Here is a 17,507-nt window from a genome sequence, read left to right as displayed (position 1 = left end):
ATGGGCCCGGGAGGGGTGTCGGGGCTGGGTGTTTTTACATGCTTTATTTTGAGTTCTGAAAGGGTACCGGCAACACGCTGCTCTCATACATGTGCTAAGAAATATGGGATTAGGGATCATTGGGGGCTGTTAAGAGCTTGTTTCTGCATGGGAAGCTCCTCATTAGCCATAGCTCCTCTCAGGCTGCTGCTCCTTACAGCCGAGGAGCATTATGGAGGAGCCCAGCCCTGTAAACGGCCCCTGCCTGCTGTGCCCGCAGCCACACGCTGAGCTGCAGGGAACCGCTCAGTCATTACAGCCACAGGCTGTAAAAGGGGGGGTGGGGGAGTCTGTGCCACTTAAATGGGCGGTCCTCCTCGCCTTGTGTTTGCCCACACGGCGGTGAACACTGAGGTTTTTTTTAAAAATGGCTCTGCTGTGCGTTGAGCGCGCAGGACGTCTGTTCCAGGTCAGCGAATGGGCTGCGCCTCCTCTCCTCGGCTGAGAGTGAGCGAAGGGAGACCGGCGCTCCGCTGCCGTGTTTACCGCGCCGCTGATTAATGTACTGTACAGTAACCCTCCTAACGGAGCGAGCCGAAGATCTCATTATAATTTCATCATAGCCTTTCCGTATGCTAATGAGCTAATCTTATCCAAGAGGCGGCGGGTGCGGGAGGGTTGTCAGGCCAACAGCTCTGCCCCCACCTCCCCCTGTCACAGCCTGGAGAACTGCCAGGGTAAGACCGCACAGGTCACACTGTTTATAGCTCTTCTGTAGCTATGGACAGTCGTGCATTAACGCATGGCAACCAGAGTGTCAGAGTCTGTGGCACCTATACTAGTGCTGCTGTATATGCATATATTAGATGCTGGAGAGAAAATGTTGTGTTAATGGGTTTTTTTTTATTTTTTTTACAACATTTACAGCATCAGAGTGGAAATGGGAATCGCATATAAATATTTGATATGTTTACCATCTGGCCCATATTGGTTTAAGCTCACAGATGAATAGTTTATTTTTGGAAACATATTTTTCAGCCAGTTTTTGAAATTAAGTGTCTTTTTAATTGCCTTTGTAATGTTTTGTCAATACAATGAAGTATCTGTCAATTAACATTAATTTTTAAAGGGAGAATGGTTGATCACTGAGTATTTATTCTTTTTGATAAAAATTTTATATTTACCATCTGGGCCCCTCGAGCAGATGGGACAAGCTTATATAACCATGGCAACAGAAACTGTAGTCCATCTTCAGCCTACTGTATTCAGTCTGGCACCTTTTCTGACTTTTGAACCATCGCCGGGCAGAAAGTAAGATAATTAATTTCATTGTAACTGAGTAATACTGCGTTACTAGTCAGCGTGTATGGTGCGGTTGTGTGTGTATAGATGTTTGAATGTGCTTATTTGTGTGTGTGTGTATGTATGCGTGTGTGTGCACTTGTGTGTGTGTGCGTGCACACGTGTGCATGTGTTTGTGTGTGTGCGCGCACGTGTGTGTACTGTCTGTGTGTTTGAAGCAGACTGTCTCCCAAAGTGTGTCTGGCCACCGCAACCAGCACAAGTTCTGAAAGACCTAAATGAGATTGCCATTTGTGATGGATATCAATGTAATTCAACATAGACTTCATACATAAATATGAGCAAAGTGACACAGGAGATGACATATTTCAGTTCTGTTCACATATTGTTCTTTTGTTCTTTCGTTTCTTCCCCCCAGAGGCAAGCCAAGTACTCTGAAAACAAGCTGAAATGCACAAAAGCCCGGAATGACTATTTATTGAACCTGGCAGCAACAAACGCAGTGGTGGCGAAGTATTACATCCACGACGTCTCTGACATGATAGACGTGAGTATCTGACATGATTTTTCTGCAGATTGACTGACCAAATTCATTTGAATTCTTTATTTTGTGGAATAAACACATGTACAGGTATAGTAGGGAATGCAGTGATATATCAGCAATTTGACTTAAACCTGTAACAGTCTCTAATATTATTTTTAGTTGATACGGTTGTGTTGAAAGTCCCCTGTGGACGTGAACGCAGCAGGCATCTCAGGCCTTCCTGCTTTTTTCAGCCATGTAGCGTTTATCTCTGAACAGACGCACGGCCCTTAGGGATTCCACTCTGAGTCCAGCCTCAGTGTCTGTCGCCGTCGCACATACAGCCCAGCCAAGGAAAACAAGCGCTGGTGCTGACACACGGTCCAGGAGCCGGGCGCGGGAGGGCGGGCGCAGGGAGCCGGGGCGGAGGGGGCGGGCGCAGGGAGCCGGGGCGCGGGGGAGGGGGGGTGGGTGCAGGGAGCCGGAGGGTGTATGTGGGGGTGGGGTGGGGCTGGCGGTCAGAGCGTGAGGGGGTTGGGTGGGAGCTAAGCGGCTGGAGCATCCTCCGCTCTCCCTGGCCTCCTGCTAGGGGCAAAGTGAACAGAGCCGCTGCACACCTGAGGGGGGGGGGGGGTATTGACGGGAAAGTGGGCAAGGACAAAAGCAGAAAGAAAGCTATTAGAGAAATAGGCAGACAGGCAGTAAAAGGGTAACAGCGATATAGACATCAAGAAAGGGGGAACACGAGAGATGAAGTGTAAACAACAGGAGATAAGGAGAAGGACCAGCAAATAGGCATTAACAGCCGAAGAGCTGGGCTTGTACAGACATGTCCCCAGGACATAGATCATGGATGGTCTCCGGGTGGCCAGGGACTACAGCTCACACAGTACAGGCCAAACCCCAGAGCTGCAGCCCTACTGGGTCAATGCATCACCTGACTGTGAGGACCTGTGTTTAATCTGTATGAGACCGAGCGAGGTCACACCCAAACAACGTGAGAAAAGAAAAGAAAATGGGTCTTTGAGGTGTGTGTTTGCAGTATGTACTGCACATACACATGGAGGATGTGGTCATTGTTAACTGGGTCATGGTTAGCTGCCGTTGTTGTAATCAACCTGTCATGGACATGCCTGCAGAACATTTTATTATTTGCATGACAGACTTCTTTTAGATCGCTTATGAATTACTTGTATCAGTATTCTAGTGCCTCTCTAAAAAGTGAAGTGAAACATAAGTTCTTTCTTACCAATATTTTCAAAATAGAGTCCAGAAAACCTGCTTTAAAGCAACTAATAATTCATGAATATTACTTATTTATGTTTGAAACTGCAATTATATTGATCTCTTTACTCTAATTATTTATGCCAAAAAAAGGTTTCATACAGTCCTTGGTTTAAAAAAAAGTGATTAGACTTTGATTTTGAATGTTAAATCTTGGAATCAGTAAAATATTGTAATATCAAATACTTCAAAATGCACATCCTTCATTAAGGACAGTCATGCCCAGACCTCGCATGGGTTCATTAGCCTGATATGTAAAGCTATGCATTCACATCCATGGAATAAGAGAGAGCCACAGAGCGGAAGTGAGCTATAGAACTGAGCTGTTCCCTGTGGGCAGCCCTGTGTGTGCGCAGTATAAACTGTTAAATGGGGGAAAAGTGGCACAAGATCAAAACTTGGCACAAGATCTGTCTCGGATTGGTCCCTTTAACTAAACGTGGGCACTGTTATGTTATCTCTGCTGGCGGAGCCCAGACACGGCTGGGAGACATTTGAAGTGTTTTTGGACATGTATCCCTGTATTGTAGCTACAGGCAAAACAGACCTTTTTGCTCTACCCAACAGTCAATACTGAACCCTTTAATATATGTATATGTACTTGTTTTAAGAAAAAGATAAATGTGGATATTCATAATCATCATCATCATCATTATTATTATTATTATTATGATTATTATTATTATTATAGAATAAGACACGCATGTAGAATCTGATATGATCTGATCCATTTTGTGGACAATAGTGATAAACAGGGCATATGTAACAACCCATTAAAGGAAGCACTATAGTAAATCAAATTTTAAAAATAAAACATATAAACCACCAGAGATTAACAAATACAGCTTTGAAACAATACTCTCAATTGCAGCATACTTTAAGTCAAGTTTAGTCCTACTCGGATCGCTGTGAAATATTTGTCTTCATTGGCATTAATTAATTATATTTTCTCATTAAAGTCCATTTAGTAAATTGTAGTTCATGTTGGACCCTCCAGCGCAAGCTAAATTGACTATATTTATAATTAGGATAGTTTGTACTGTTTTATGGTTCAACTAATTAACCCTCTTACCTGCAGTGCCTGCTGTGCTGATAGTTCTATTTTTAGGTACTCATCATTTCCTACTTCCTGCATTTTACTATAATTATTTCTACTTGAGTGCTGTGCAGTTTTGAATCAGGAGGATATACACTATATGAACAAAATGATCTGGACACCTCATGGTTTGGGGCTGTTTTTCATGGTTTGGGCTAGGCCCCTAAGTTCCAGTGAAGGCAAATCTTAATGCTACAGCATACAATCACATTCTAGACTATTCCGTGCTTCCCCAACTGTTTGGGGAAGGCCCTTTCCTGTTTCAGGATGACAGTGCCCCTGGGTACACGGCAAGGTCCCTATAGAAATAATTTTGTTGAGAACAAGAACTTGACTTACCTGCACAGAGCTCTTACCTCAACCCCCTCCAACACCTTTGGGATCTGTTGGAAAGCCAACTGCAAGCCAGGCCTAATCCACCCAATCAATGCCCAACCTCACGGATACTCTTCTGGCTGAATGGAAGCAAATCCCTGCAGCAATGCAACATCTAGTATAAAGCCTTCCTAGAAGAATGGGGGTGTTTATAGCAGCAAATGGTGGACCAACTTCATATTGATGCCCATAATGTTGGAGGAGATGTTGGTATTCAGGTGTTTATATACTTTTGGTCATGTAATGTATACGTGATTGTGTCACCTCAGATCATGGCAATGAAACAATATGAGGGTATGCATTAAATGAAAATAATACACATTATGTGTCTGCATACTAAATTTCTTCCCTCAGAAAGGCACTGGTAAAATGTATGTTTTTTCAGCGTCATTCTCTGAATTTCTTTAATCTTTTTGAAATGTTTGACAGTTCTGTTGATTGACGGGTGGCTTTCTTCCTTTTCTAGTGCTGTGACCTCGGTTACCATGCCAGCCTAGCCCGCACCTTCCGAACGTACCTGTCGGCGGAGTACAACCTGGAAACATCACGCCACGAGGGCCTAGACATCATCGAGAATGCCGTGGACAACCTGGACTCCCGCAGCGACAAGCACAAGATCATGGACATGCACAACCAGGTGTTCTGCCCACCCATGCGCTTCGAATACCTTCCCCACATGGGAGACGAGGTGAGGCTGGTGCTTTGGCCACTGTTTGGTCAAAGGGATGTGGGTTCTAACCTCACAATGCTATTCTTACATCTTTTCAGTTTCTCTGATAAAACACTGTGTTTAGTTTTTCATTGTTGAGTATGAATAGCATAAAAAGGTTACACTAAAAGAAACCTTTTCTTGAATGTAGCATGAAAGAAAAATAAGTTGTCTCTTGTAACAACTGTTTGTCTGTAACCCGCCTGTCTTCTATAACATGAAAGTAACATATAAATAGAACAAAATGCAAGTGTTTTGACAACACACTGAGTGCGCTTGTTATTTGCAGTATTGGGGTTTGTGGCTTTGAGAATTCATGTTTGGCAAGGCTTCCTAATCCCAACCATAGTACCAGACATGTCCAATGCCAAGCTCTTGCAGAATGCCACATAATATTTAATTGCTATATTTAATTCAGTACATCTCTGTATCATAATCAATGTTCAGACAAAGGCATTGATTTCTACATCACATATTTAGGTTATTATTCACAACAATTCTAATAAAAGCACGTAAAACGGTGAACAGCGGTGGAAATATGGAGCGCACGCGATGCCACACAGGTGTGTCTCTGTGCCGTCTCCGCCCAGGTGTGCCAGGTGAGCGCGCAGCAGCCCGTGCAGACGGAGCTCCTGATGCGCTACCACCAGCTGCAGTCCCGCCTGACCACGCTCAAGATCGAGAACGAGGAGGTGAGGTGTCCGCGGCCGCGCCCTGTTCGCACGGCTCTGTGCTGAAGGAGCCCAGGGGAAGGGTTTGACCTGTCGGCGGTCGTACTGAATGAGCCACTTCCGCTCTGCAGCTTGCAGCTTGCAGAGCCTCTGTAACCATAGCGACATCACACCGCCATGCACTTATGCTATGCTGTTTGTGCTGTTTGTGATGTCGGCTTTTGTGTGCATTGCTCCTGCTGGCATTCTAACAACTTTTTCCACCTTTTGAATAGTTGAATTGTAAGGCAATTTTTTTCCCTGTGTAAGGTTTCTTTTCTATAATATAGTCCAGATTGCAGTGATACATTTGTAGTAATGTTACTGAATTTGGGACCCGCTACACAAGATAACACTCAATTTGACACAAATGGACAATTTTTAATTCACAGAAAAATGGCATTTACAGAATAATACACAGAAGAATAATACAAAAAAAAATACCTAGCAGTTAGTTTGAATGTTGAGCAAGCTGTTGCCCTCTCCTCTGTGAATTTGTATCTTAAGCAGACACTAGCATGCAGTGTGAGAAGGAACTGTCCTTGCAACACCTCACAAAGCACTGCTGCTCTGGCATCTCCTCCAGCCTCTCCCCTCAGTGTCTTTCCTGCCATAATGTCTTCTGGACATCTTTATCATATGCTGATTTCCCCTAATGTAAACCTTCCATAAAAAGCAGCTTCTCACTCAGAACCATGGTGATTCTGTAAATAGAGCAGTGGTGTGACCTGCCTGAGGCCAGGAACACACTGAAGACATGAGGGGCTGCAGCTGGTGGCACCTTTGACCCGTTTGGCTATTTACCAAAATAATCCCTGAAAACAAATCTGCCATGTGTGTATTTTCTTACAGAATAATTTAATAATTATCTTAAAACATCTGTTGTTGAAATCAGATGTTTCCAGCGTTCTCAAAATTAAGAAAGAAAAAAAAATTATTTAAGAGTTTTGGGTTCCGTTTTCTGTTCTCATCCAGGAGAGCCTGTCTGTACTCATACATGTCCCTGCTATATTTGTGCTGATAGGATTCATGGCCTGTATTGATGACCTCATCTCATCTATGACATGCCGTGTCTCATAACGGGGTGGTAATGGATGACCCGTGTTGACTCACGAATCTGCAGCATTAATCTACTCGCTGCATGAACAGAGCCCGGAGCCATTTCAGTTACAGCCATTACAGCTTTCACCCGGCCTCCATTTTAGGCTGTTAGTCTGACTGATGTCTGACCCGCTCTAGCCATGATCCTTTAGGGCAGACACTGGCTGTCATGGAGTCAGATCAAAACACTTAAAGGTCAAATATTGGTTTAAGTGTCAGCCTATCATTGAAATAGATATAATGTACACTGTTTCTCTCACTCACTTCCTCTCGATGCACAGTTTTTTCATGTGAAAGAACTTGGTCAAAGGATACAGAAATTTAAATAACAGGTTATAGCAGTTTGAGCTATTCCATTTATTACCATAAGCAGGTTAGGGTACTGAGTGGGACACATCAGCAGATTTAAAGGATATGAAATTGAAGTCAAATTAAGGATTAAATCAAACAAACTTTTTAGTGTAATTAAGACTGAAAAATTCAAGGAATAGGAAAAGGTGTTTCCTATAAATTGTGGTGCCTGTGCTTGGGGTGGGAGCTTTTTGACCAACCAGATACATGATCTATGGTGTCAATCATTCTATGAAAACTAGCTTTCACTGGTACAAACCTCTTATATATAGTCACTGTCTCTCAATAAGTCAAGCAAAGTGGCCCTTATTGAGATAAGATGCTGCAGTAATCCTGAAGGTTTGATTGCTTTGCATATGCCCTTAAACACTCAAAGTGAGTTTGATTGAATTCGGTGTATGTGTTTGTTACCTCTTCCAGGTGAGGAAGACGCTGGATGCCACCATGCAGACGTTGCAGGACATGCTGACGGTGGAGGACTTTGACGTGTCTGACGCGTTCCAGCACAGTCGATCGACCGAGTCCATAAAGTCAGCCGCCTCCGAGACTTACATGAGCAAGGTTAACGTAGCCAAGAGGAGGGCCAACCAGCAGGAGACTGAGGTCTTCTACTTCACGGTGAGTGCAAGCCCCCAAAAAAGTTAGCTTGTCCTGAATTGAGACTTCCTTGTCACACAGTGTCTGCCCCAGGTGCCTTTGTTCATCATTGCCATTATCTGTGTTCACAGAAATTCAAAGAGTACCTGAACGGCAGTAATCTCATCATTAAGCTGCAGGCCAAACACGACCTCCTCAAGCAGACACTGGGAGAAGGTAAGGGCCTGTCGGCTCCACAGTCAGCAATGCTTCCACAGTCAGAGCTGCTCCCCTGCCGTTTCCAGCCAAATGCTGCTGGGCCTCGGCGGTCAGCTCCTAATCACAGGCTGAGGTATTAAGGGAGGCCTCTGTCCTATTTTAAAAAGGTTGTGCTGGTGTATGGAGAGCTTATGTAAGACGCATTGCGGAGCAGGACTGAGGCTACGCTGGCCTCCCTCCAGATAAAACACACTGCTGCCTGTGAGGAGCCCGTGGCCTGCGGGACAGTGATACCGCTCTCTTCCCCTTCCCTGTCCGATGTATTCGGGGGGCGCGGGGGGAGTTTATTGTTTTTGACAGTCGGCAATAGTGAGAGAGAAAGAGCGCACGTCAGGCCCCGTCTCCACCTCCAGAATCGCGCTCCTCCGGGACTCCTTCATTTCTCCACCCGAACCCGCGCCCAGCCAATCGGCGCGCGGCACCGCAGCTGCCGGTCGGTCAGGTATTAATCTAATGGAGGGGGGACCGCGACCCCGCCAGCTGAGTCCAGCTGCACAGATCCCAGCCCCCGTCCATGCCCCGACAGGGCATTCCCCCCATATGGCCAATTACAGCCCAGTAATCATCAGCCGTGAAGTCCCAGACGTCTCTCCTCTGTCATCGCGCCCTTGCGCAGCGGCAGAGTTCTCAGTCTATTGACTGGACCGCTGGCGCGTGAAACCGTCACGTGCGGCAGCTGCGGGTATCACCCTCATCTATTATTCAGCCAATCAATTAAGTGCACTCTGTCAGCTAGGCCACCCAACTCAACCTGTTGTACGGATGTGGTTAGTGTATGCTTGTGATTATAAGCAGCTGTGTAATAATATGCACTGCTGGAAGACACTTGAATCCTAGATGTGTTTGGAATGAATGTGTAACAGTGAAGCGTTTCGGTCCCTCGGGTTGTCATGCAAAGGGGGAAAGTGTATTTTGTTAAGGTTCCCGTAATTGTAGTCTTTGACAAAGTAATCTTGTGCTTGATGCATATGGTGTCAACCATTGTATTACTATAGTAATGGTGGAAGTTTTAGCTGTATGGACATTTGGTAACGCTTCACTAATTCTGTCACTGAAGGTTGCAGACATCCCAGACAAATGGGGAAAAATGCACTGAATCTTGCTGCTACAAGAAATTGAGTAGTTTTGGGGTTCCTTGGGTGGGTTGCCGCATCTGGTAATACCTCACTGAGATGGTTGGCAGGAATTCATTGTTGTTTCTTCACATGAATGCACCAGGGACCACATAGTTATTCCCTTCTGCCAAAATCACATAGGAAAAAAACATAACTTTTTTTCATTAAAATGCAATTTAGAAAAATAGTGAGTGCTTTTGTTTTGTTGAGCTTTGGGGCCTGCAATATATGAATGTAATACTTTTACACCAAATGCAAAGATACTCCCCTCGTGTGTCGCCCTCACTGTGTGGTCAGAGAGGTACTCCGCACTGCCCCTCCCTTTTTGGGACTAGGCCGGGCAGAGCCTTCTGTTGTGCCGGGCCTTATCGTCCCCACCCCTGATGTTTGCAGCTGACCGGAGCCCCGATGCCTCCCGCTTTTATGTGCGCTAGGTAACTGTGTTAGACCCATTCACAGCCGCAGGCCGGGGACAATGGACTCAGTCATCTGAAGCAGACATCGCTCCGTGTCAACAGAATGATGCCCCCTCCATTCCTCCGGCCCGTTTTCCTGTCCCCAGAGAGCCAGCGTCCCACTGGGGCCCTCTGCAGGTTTCTAAGGCGACGGCTCCACGCCTTTTGTCTCAGGAGCGGCGCTGGCACCAAACCATCCATCTCTTTTTTTCTTTTTTTTTTTCCCGCAGTAGCGCCACTTTTTCTCATTAAGGCCTTGATGGTGTCTCAGACACAGGGGCTGTGGCGGGAAGCGCATGCAGTCATATTCTTAATGACTCATTTGTCTTTCTCTCTTTTCCAGGAGAAAGGGCGGAATGTGGAACAACAAGGTAAGACAATTTAAACAGCACACGGCTTCCTTCATTTGACCCTGGAAGTGTCTGAAACATCAGAAATGTTATCATCACCATTATTATAGTGCACACAAATGCAGAAAATAAAGCAGTATTGATAACCCAGGCAGTGGAACTGTGCCACGCTACCCTGTGGATAATTACCCTGATGTACAGGATGGGAACTTAAGGGCCATGCCATTCCAGATGACTGATAGCTCCGCCTGTAGGAAGGTGGAGTGCCATTTCAGCAGGGTGTCAGTGTGAGAGATTGGTTTTATATGCAAGCATAATTTATTTCTCCTAATTTGGAGAGCCTCATCATTATAATGCCCTCTGTATCTGTGGGGCGGCACAGACAAGAGCACATTCTCCTCTGAAACCCTTTCTGCCAGTTTTTAAACTTTTCCGCTTTTCAGCAGTGATTGTGTCTGAAGAGCACCCTTTAGACACAGCTGTAGCAGGTGTCCCTGGGCAATGCTGTGGCCAGTTTGTGTTGCCCTCTGGGGCTGCTAGCCACAGTCAGCACTGGCACAGTCTGGATTAGGTGCCTGACCATGGCGCACGTCACTGCACTCAAACCCAGTGCTTTAGCAGGGCAAGCCACCCACGGACTCTGATAGCTGTTTTCGATGGACATTTTCCCATCAGCAGTATTTGTCTGTCTTCACGTGAACGTACCATAAGCTGCATGCTTCAGAAGGCAAGAGTAAAGGCCCTGTGTGTGCCAGTGTGTCCCTGCACTGCATTGCAAAACAGCTGACCAGAGCTGGCCCACATGTGCCAATGCAAGGGATATGCAACCAAATACAGTACTAGACTTCATTACTGTGATTTACTTTTAAGTTTGTCCATTAACTTACTTTCACACAGCTGAAAATGGAGGAACTCAACACAAAAACAGCTGTTTCTGTAAAATGGTAAAACGTATACGTATGTAAATACCAGGAAATAAAATGAAGCATATAATGTTGATGAACAGAACTGAAAAGCCTGCATCATATTTGCTGCAGCCCCAGTCACTGACATCAGAGCTGACTTATGGAAGAGACTCCAGTGGGTCTTTTAGTGTTTATATATCGTAAAGCAGTGAGCATTTTAGCATCGGGAAGAATTTCAAAATATACATAAGAGTTTATTTAACCGAATAGTAGCTGTCTGGGCATTATGGATTTAAACTACTCATGGGTGAAGTGAGCTGTAGTTTGCTTGTTTAATGCTGAGCAGGCTTTTTATCATATTGCAACTTGCTACCTAATAACTCCTGTGACATTTCAGATGGCTTACTTACATTTATTGCCTGCCTGTTGGTTAGAATTTGCGTTACATTTATGTTGTTATCCATTATGCCCCATTAGCTTCAGTTAAATTTTCAATAACTCAGCGAATGAATTTTAGCATACAGATCCAGGGCAGTGTTTGCACTTTTTAAAGTTTTGGCAGTGGTTATTGTAGGTTCCTTATAGGGTAGATCCATCAAATATAGTGGTACATATAACTTCAAATAACTAGTGTGTTCTGTCAAAACCATGACATAAATGACATAACATAAAATAGGTAATTCATTTTATGTGTATTTGTAGAGCGAGAGAGGGGTAAGAGAAAGAGAGTAGGATTCTTTGGCTGTTGGATTAGCTTTATTTCAGGTTTTTACTACCTGGTCCTTGTACTACTGTTTGACTATACTGTGATGTTTGTCCCCCCCCCCCCCCCATCATCTCCCTAGGCCCCCAACTCTCCCCCCTAAGCCACAGAAAATGCGGAAAACTAGGCCTCGCTCCATGTATGCCCATAAGCTCTTTAACGGCAATATGGAGACCTTCATCAAGGTACCCAGGCGGCTGTGGTGTGTGTCTGAGAGGGATTGGTGGCTTGGTCCCGCTCTTTTCTCTGCTCCGCCTCATCCTGTGCCCTCTGATTAATCTCAGCCTGACTCCGCCCCCTTCCTTTCCATGGCTCTGATGATGCGTTCAGTGAGGGTGGCAGTTGGGGTGCGGGGATGCATTCACATATTTGTTTTCAAAGCAGTAGTTGTTTAACTCAAAGATCTTACAAGAAAGATTTAATTTAAAGGGTGCTCAGGGCTATTATCTGAAGACAACATCATGAAAATCTCATTTAACCTAACAGCTGTTTTGTTTCCTTCAAGGAAAATGTAATATTTGAAATGAAGCAAGCCTGTGGAAAAAGCAAACATAAGTCAATAAGGAGATTGTTTATACCAGGAATTGCCTAGAGAAAGGTTCCCCCAGGTCTGTGTCACAGCGATCTACACTGAGCTTTCCAAATGAGCTGAGCACTAACACAAATATGATCTGACAGTTTTAATCGTATATTATACCAAACATGACAAACAAAGCACATGTAACATGCATACAAGCGCACTTGCAGAAGCACGCACATGCATACATATATGCACGCTCGCATGCAGATCTGCTCCTTCACACAAATGCGTTTTGACACTTTTACGGAATGCATCATAACCAATATGAGACAAAGAAAAGAAACAAACGCACATGTACGCGTGTTTTGTCACATTACTCTTAAAATTTTCTCAGTAAAGTAAAGTAAGCTTCTTCTTGGTTCTGTTATGGCTAGCAGTGGCTAATTCAGAGGTTTGTAGGAAGAAAGAGAGGGATGGAAAGAAAAGGCAGTGACATGGGGAGAAACAGTGAAAGAAAGAGAGAAACCTATCCTGTAATGCTTCTGCAGGAGGGGAGGAGTTTGTACTGCAGATATAGCAGCTTACAGGGATAGAGAGAGAGAGAGAGAGGGAGGGACTGGAGGCAGCTCTACGCACCGTTCACCCATCTCCCTGCATCTCAGGTCCTTTTTATCTGCCTTTGCCCCCCAGCCTGCTGGCCTCCCTGGGCGCCCCACCCCTCCTGCCCCCCTGCCCCCTCCCCCGCTTCTCTAACTGTTGCTGTTCTTGCCTCTGTTCCTCTGCTTCATGCTGCTGCTATCTGTCCCAGGGGAAGACGCAACGCTCGAACCCGCAACCAGGTATCATTCTGACTGCAAAGGAGGCCGCGGGGCGGTTGAGGGGCGGGGTTTCGCGAAGACCGGGGATCTAGAACACACTAATGGCGTCTTTGTTTCTTCCTTTCCCACATGCATCCACACTAACTCCACACTACAAATCAAACTTACGGTCATTTTGAGGGGGGCGTGACTGCATGAGAGGAGAGTGTGTGTGCTGTCATTTCTGATGTGTATCAAACGGTTGTGTTCTCGTACTTTAGAAATGTGCCAGTGAACTAAATGAATCATGTTGGCCTGCTGATGCACCAGCATGAAAAACAGTACTGCATTTAGTCAGTGTTGGGCTTCATATTTTCACACATCTACATCTGTGCTTAGCTGATTATTGCTAATATCTCAATTTTAATTTCCATTCCAGGACTCAGGTCAGCCCATACCACTTGTGGTGGAGAGCTGTATTCGATACATAAATCTGTACGGTGAGTAGAGTGCTGTTGATGCAGCATCTTAGCTGTCACAAGGCATAACCATAGGATGAATGTGAAGAAAACAACATTAGCCTCACATTATTGTCTGGGAAGAATAATTATAAATCATGATGGAAAACCTTTGCTTTGTACAGCAGTTAGGCGCCACTCGTATATTGATCTTTCAGAAAACTAACATTAACTTTGGCTTAGTTTGCTGTGGCCAGTCAGAGCCTTGGCCTGATAAAAAGCCCTTGTGTGGTTTAATGTGTCCGAGAAGGAAAATACATTTTAACTGCATAATCACCAGTAACATGGTATGGGTCTTATAAGAGTGCCCTCAGGAACTATTACAGATGTAAAGTTTTATTTGAATATTCTGTTTGAATATCCTGTGGTTTGAATATTCAGTATACACACAGTGTTGAACAGTCCTTTGTGAAGAAGGATCTCTGTTCACATTCGTAAATGTGTGGTTTATGGTGAAATGTTTGTTCAATCCACCCATTTAACCTTCACCAGAGTTGTGCTCTGAGATCAACACAAAGATGACTGGGAAATTGCGATATGACAGTGCATGTGCTTGCATGTGTGCTTTGCACATTAGATGTTGATGAGCTCAAACAATTGCACGCCTGGACCCGCACAGTTGGAAGTCAATCAAGCAAAACCCAAAGAATGTGGGTTGGCCGTAATTGGAGAATTCATACAGATACACATTGACCTTACTTTACAAAAGAAGCTGAAGTTGATGCACTTAAGTTCCAGCAGGTACACTTTGCATGTGTGACTTAGTAGAAATCACTGTCTCCATTTGGCTTTTGAAATTCCCTGGTATGAACCAAATCCTGCAAAGTGATTAGCGTATGGTAACACAGTCCATGTGCTTGGCCTGAGCCAAGCCTCAACCTCAAGGGGCCCACTCCTGGAGAACAGACTCTCCTTAGGACTCGATTACAGTTCCGGTCCCCTGGAGTGTTCCCAGATCATGTTCTTATGTCCGCCGTTTCATGGGATGGGGCGGGGGGGTATTTTTGTCGCTCATGCCTTTCTCTCTCCCCCCCCAGGTCTGCAGCAGCAGGGAATATTCAGAGTCCCGGGATCTCAGGTTGAAGTCAATGATATTAAAAACTCTTTTGAAAGAGGTTAGTCTCTGCATGTCCCCCAATTTCCCCCACAAATGACTTTTAAATTAACTTTTATTTCCCTGTAAACATCCTGCTGTTCGTCTTGCAATAACACTGGAAGTACAGGGCATCTTCACTGACTATAATAAAATTCTGTAACTAACCTTTTTCTTTTCCCAGACTGCTGTTCTCTTTGTTTGTATCACATTTGTTTTTGTTATATTTCTGATTGAATAAGATTGGCACCTCATACAGCCTGGGATGTCAGTTACTTGCTGTAGATTGGTTACCTCTGTAGGAGGTGTAGTGTGAAATTGAATGTATTAACTCCAAGCAATGAGTCTGCCAAACATTTTTTGCACCACAGAACACATATTGCAACTTTTAAAAGGCATGTTTGATTTGTGAATAGATAGATGCCCGGGCGCATTACCTCTGTTTTCATGATGCCATTGTTGCGATCCCCAGGTGAGGATCCACTCGTCGACGACCAGAGCGATCATGACATCAACTCTGTGGCCGGCGTTCTGAAGCTGTACTTCCGCGGGCTGGAGAATCCGCTCTTTCCCAAAGAGCGCTTCCTGGACTTGATATCCACCATCAGTGAGTGCCCGTGCAGACTTAAGCACCACGTCATGCTTTGGATTTCATGTAATAACCTCAGCGAATTATGTAATGAAGCATTATTTATATGAACTGAGCTGGGCTGATTTGTGTAGTCCTGTGTAATACTCATGTTAAGTAAACAAGCGATCGTTAACTGCAGCACAATTGAAACCAAATCGCATGCTGGCCTCCACAAGTGGACTTGGCTCTTATTTCACTGGTGTACCTCTGCCTGAGGGGATTCAGTCTGAGACATGAACCCACCGCCCCCCACCCCCCCCAAAGAGGAAGTGCTTCTCAGATTTTGCTTATCGCCATGGGCCTGCTACAGCACTGAAATATGTCACATCCCCTGGGAACAGCACGGGATATCGGAAACCTGCTCTGGTAGAGATGGACAGCACGACATGTGGAAACGATCAGCAGGCCGAGGCTGCTCTGCGTCTGATTGAAGTGAAATGAGCCCGGGGAGTGGCGAAACGGAGCACATCGGTCTTTTGTCAGGGATCCGGTTTGCTGGAGTTCCCCCTGTTCCTAATGATTAGCCCTGTCACTGTCCCTTCATTCATTACTGCACCGGAGCTGGTATGGGCGGGGACATTCACTTATTGAGGATATTCCTGAGGTTGAATTAATTATGCATGATCTATAGATAGATTTGTATTGTATCCTTTTTTAAAATTATTTGATTTGTTTCTCTTTCAGAACTTGAATCATCTGCAGAGAGAGCTCATCATGTCCAACAGATTATTGTAACTCTTCCTCGCACCATCATCATCGTCATGAGATACCTGTTTGCCTTCCTCAACCAGTGAGTTAGAGAAAAGCTGATTGCAGTTTTCCGTATCGTTTGCTTGGAGAATAACTGCCAGTCTTGTAGTAAAATATGGTTTGGCAACATGTGTGGGTTGCAGTTTGGTGTTATAGGGACGGTAAGCTCTAAATTGATACACATTTCTGTCTTCCAAGTCAGGAAAAATGTTTTACTGAAATCTAAAACACGTGCATAAAGACAGACTTAAGTAAACAAAGAAAAGTGAGAGCGCATTTGTACCAGAATTGCTGGAACTCTCCAGAACACTTCTTATTTATAAGAATGTGTCAGCAGGGCTCTGTTGTTTATAGACATGGAAACGCATCCTTTGCAGAGCTAATATACCTGTCGTTTTTATTGGAGCACTATTGATGCTGCCTTTGCTGGGCTCTCTGGCAGAACAATAGATTTAATGCCACATCCTGAGTTTCACTCCCCTTTCCTCTCCCTTTGGCATTTGGTGTTTTTCCAGCCAGCTCTTTATAGATCTTGTTCAAAGTCTGTTCATGCCTTAGGTTTTGACCATAAGTTCTCATAAAAGGATGTGTAAAGGATGTGCTTATTAAACTACAGCATGCTGTGGGCCCAGCACTGTCCCTTGGCACTCACTCTGAGTTCAGATGATATTCTGTCCACTCTTTAATTCTTCTCCCCTCTGTGTGGGAGTGATAGGAGAGTGAGGTTTCATGAACTCCAGAAGAGGTGGTGGTGTCATATTTCATCAGACACATGAATCTGAATGAATCATAAGGTTTTGCTTTGGAGAGCAAAGCTACATGATCGGTTTACATGGAGTTAATGGCTACCACTGCCACAAGATTGATGTACCCTATACGGGATTTGTGAAGTTTCACATTCTCATCCTTGTTCTATGCATTCCAAGTTTTTGTGGTTACTACTTAAGAAATTTAAGAAACAAAGAAATCAAGCCAACGTACTGGCAGGTGAATGAGTTATGAGTGGCCCCTTTTAAGGTGCCACCTAACCTCCCTGCCCCTCCCCACCCTCCAGCTTGTCCCAGTACAGCGATGAAAACATGATGGACCCCTACAACCTGGCCATCTGCTTTGGCCCCACCCTCATGCCCATCCCTGATGGGCAGGACCCAGTCGCCTGCCAAGCGCACGTCAATGAGGTCATCAAAACCATCATTGTGAACAACGAAGTCATCTTCCCCAGCCACCGCGAGCTGGAGGGGCCTGTCTACGAGAAGTGCATGACTGGAGGGGAGGAGTACTGGTGAGTGGGCGGAGCAACACAATTAATTGACAATTAATTGATT

At 44.9% G+C, this 17,507-nt stretch overlaps 1 protein-coding gene across 1 annotated transcript in view; it reads left to right on the top strand.

The window, feature by feature from the left end:
* Positions 1–17,507, top strand: part of LOC135237193 (SLIT-ROBO Rho GTPase-activating protein 3-like) — a 74,657-nt gene that overhangs the window by 44,641 nt on the left and 12,509 nt on the right. The window contains 12 exon segments of the mRNA XM_064304036.1: positions 1,700–1,828; positions 5,026–5,247; positions 5,859–5,965; positions 7,856–8,048; positions 8,159–8,243; positions 10,199–10,226; positions 11,956–12,058; positions 13,630–13,690; positions 14,746–14,823; positions 15,274–15,408; positions 16,117–16,222; positions 17,237–17,464. Of these exon segments, the coding sequence (XP_064160106.1) occupies positions 1,700–1,828; positions 5,026–5,247; positions 5,859–5,965; positions 7,856–8,048; positions 8,159–8,243; positions 10,199–10,226; positions 11,956–12,058; positions 13,630–13,690; positions 14,746–14,823; positions 15,274–15,408; positions 16,117–16,222; positions 17,237–17,464 (1,475 nt within the window).

The sequence above is a fragment of the Anguilla rostrata genome, chromosome 13 (assembly GCF_018555375.3).
Source record: "Anguilla rostrata isolate EN2019 chromosome 13, ASM1855537v3, whole genome shotgun sequence".
Taxonomy (NCBI): Eukaryota; Metazoa; Chordata; class Actinopteri; order Anguilliformes; family Anguillidae; genus Anguilla; species Anguilla rostrata.
Note: the sequence above shows the minus strand (reverse complement) of the source record. Positions and strands in the feature narration are given on the sequence as shown.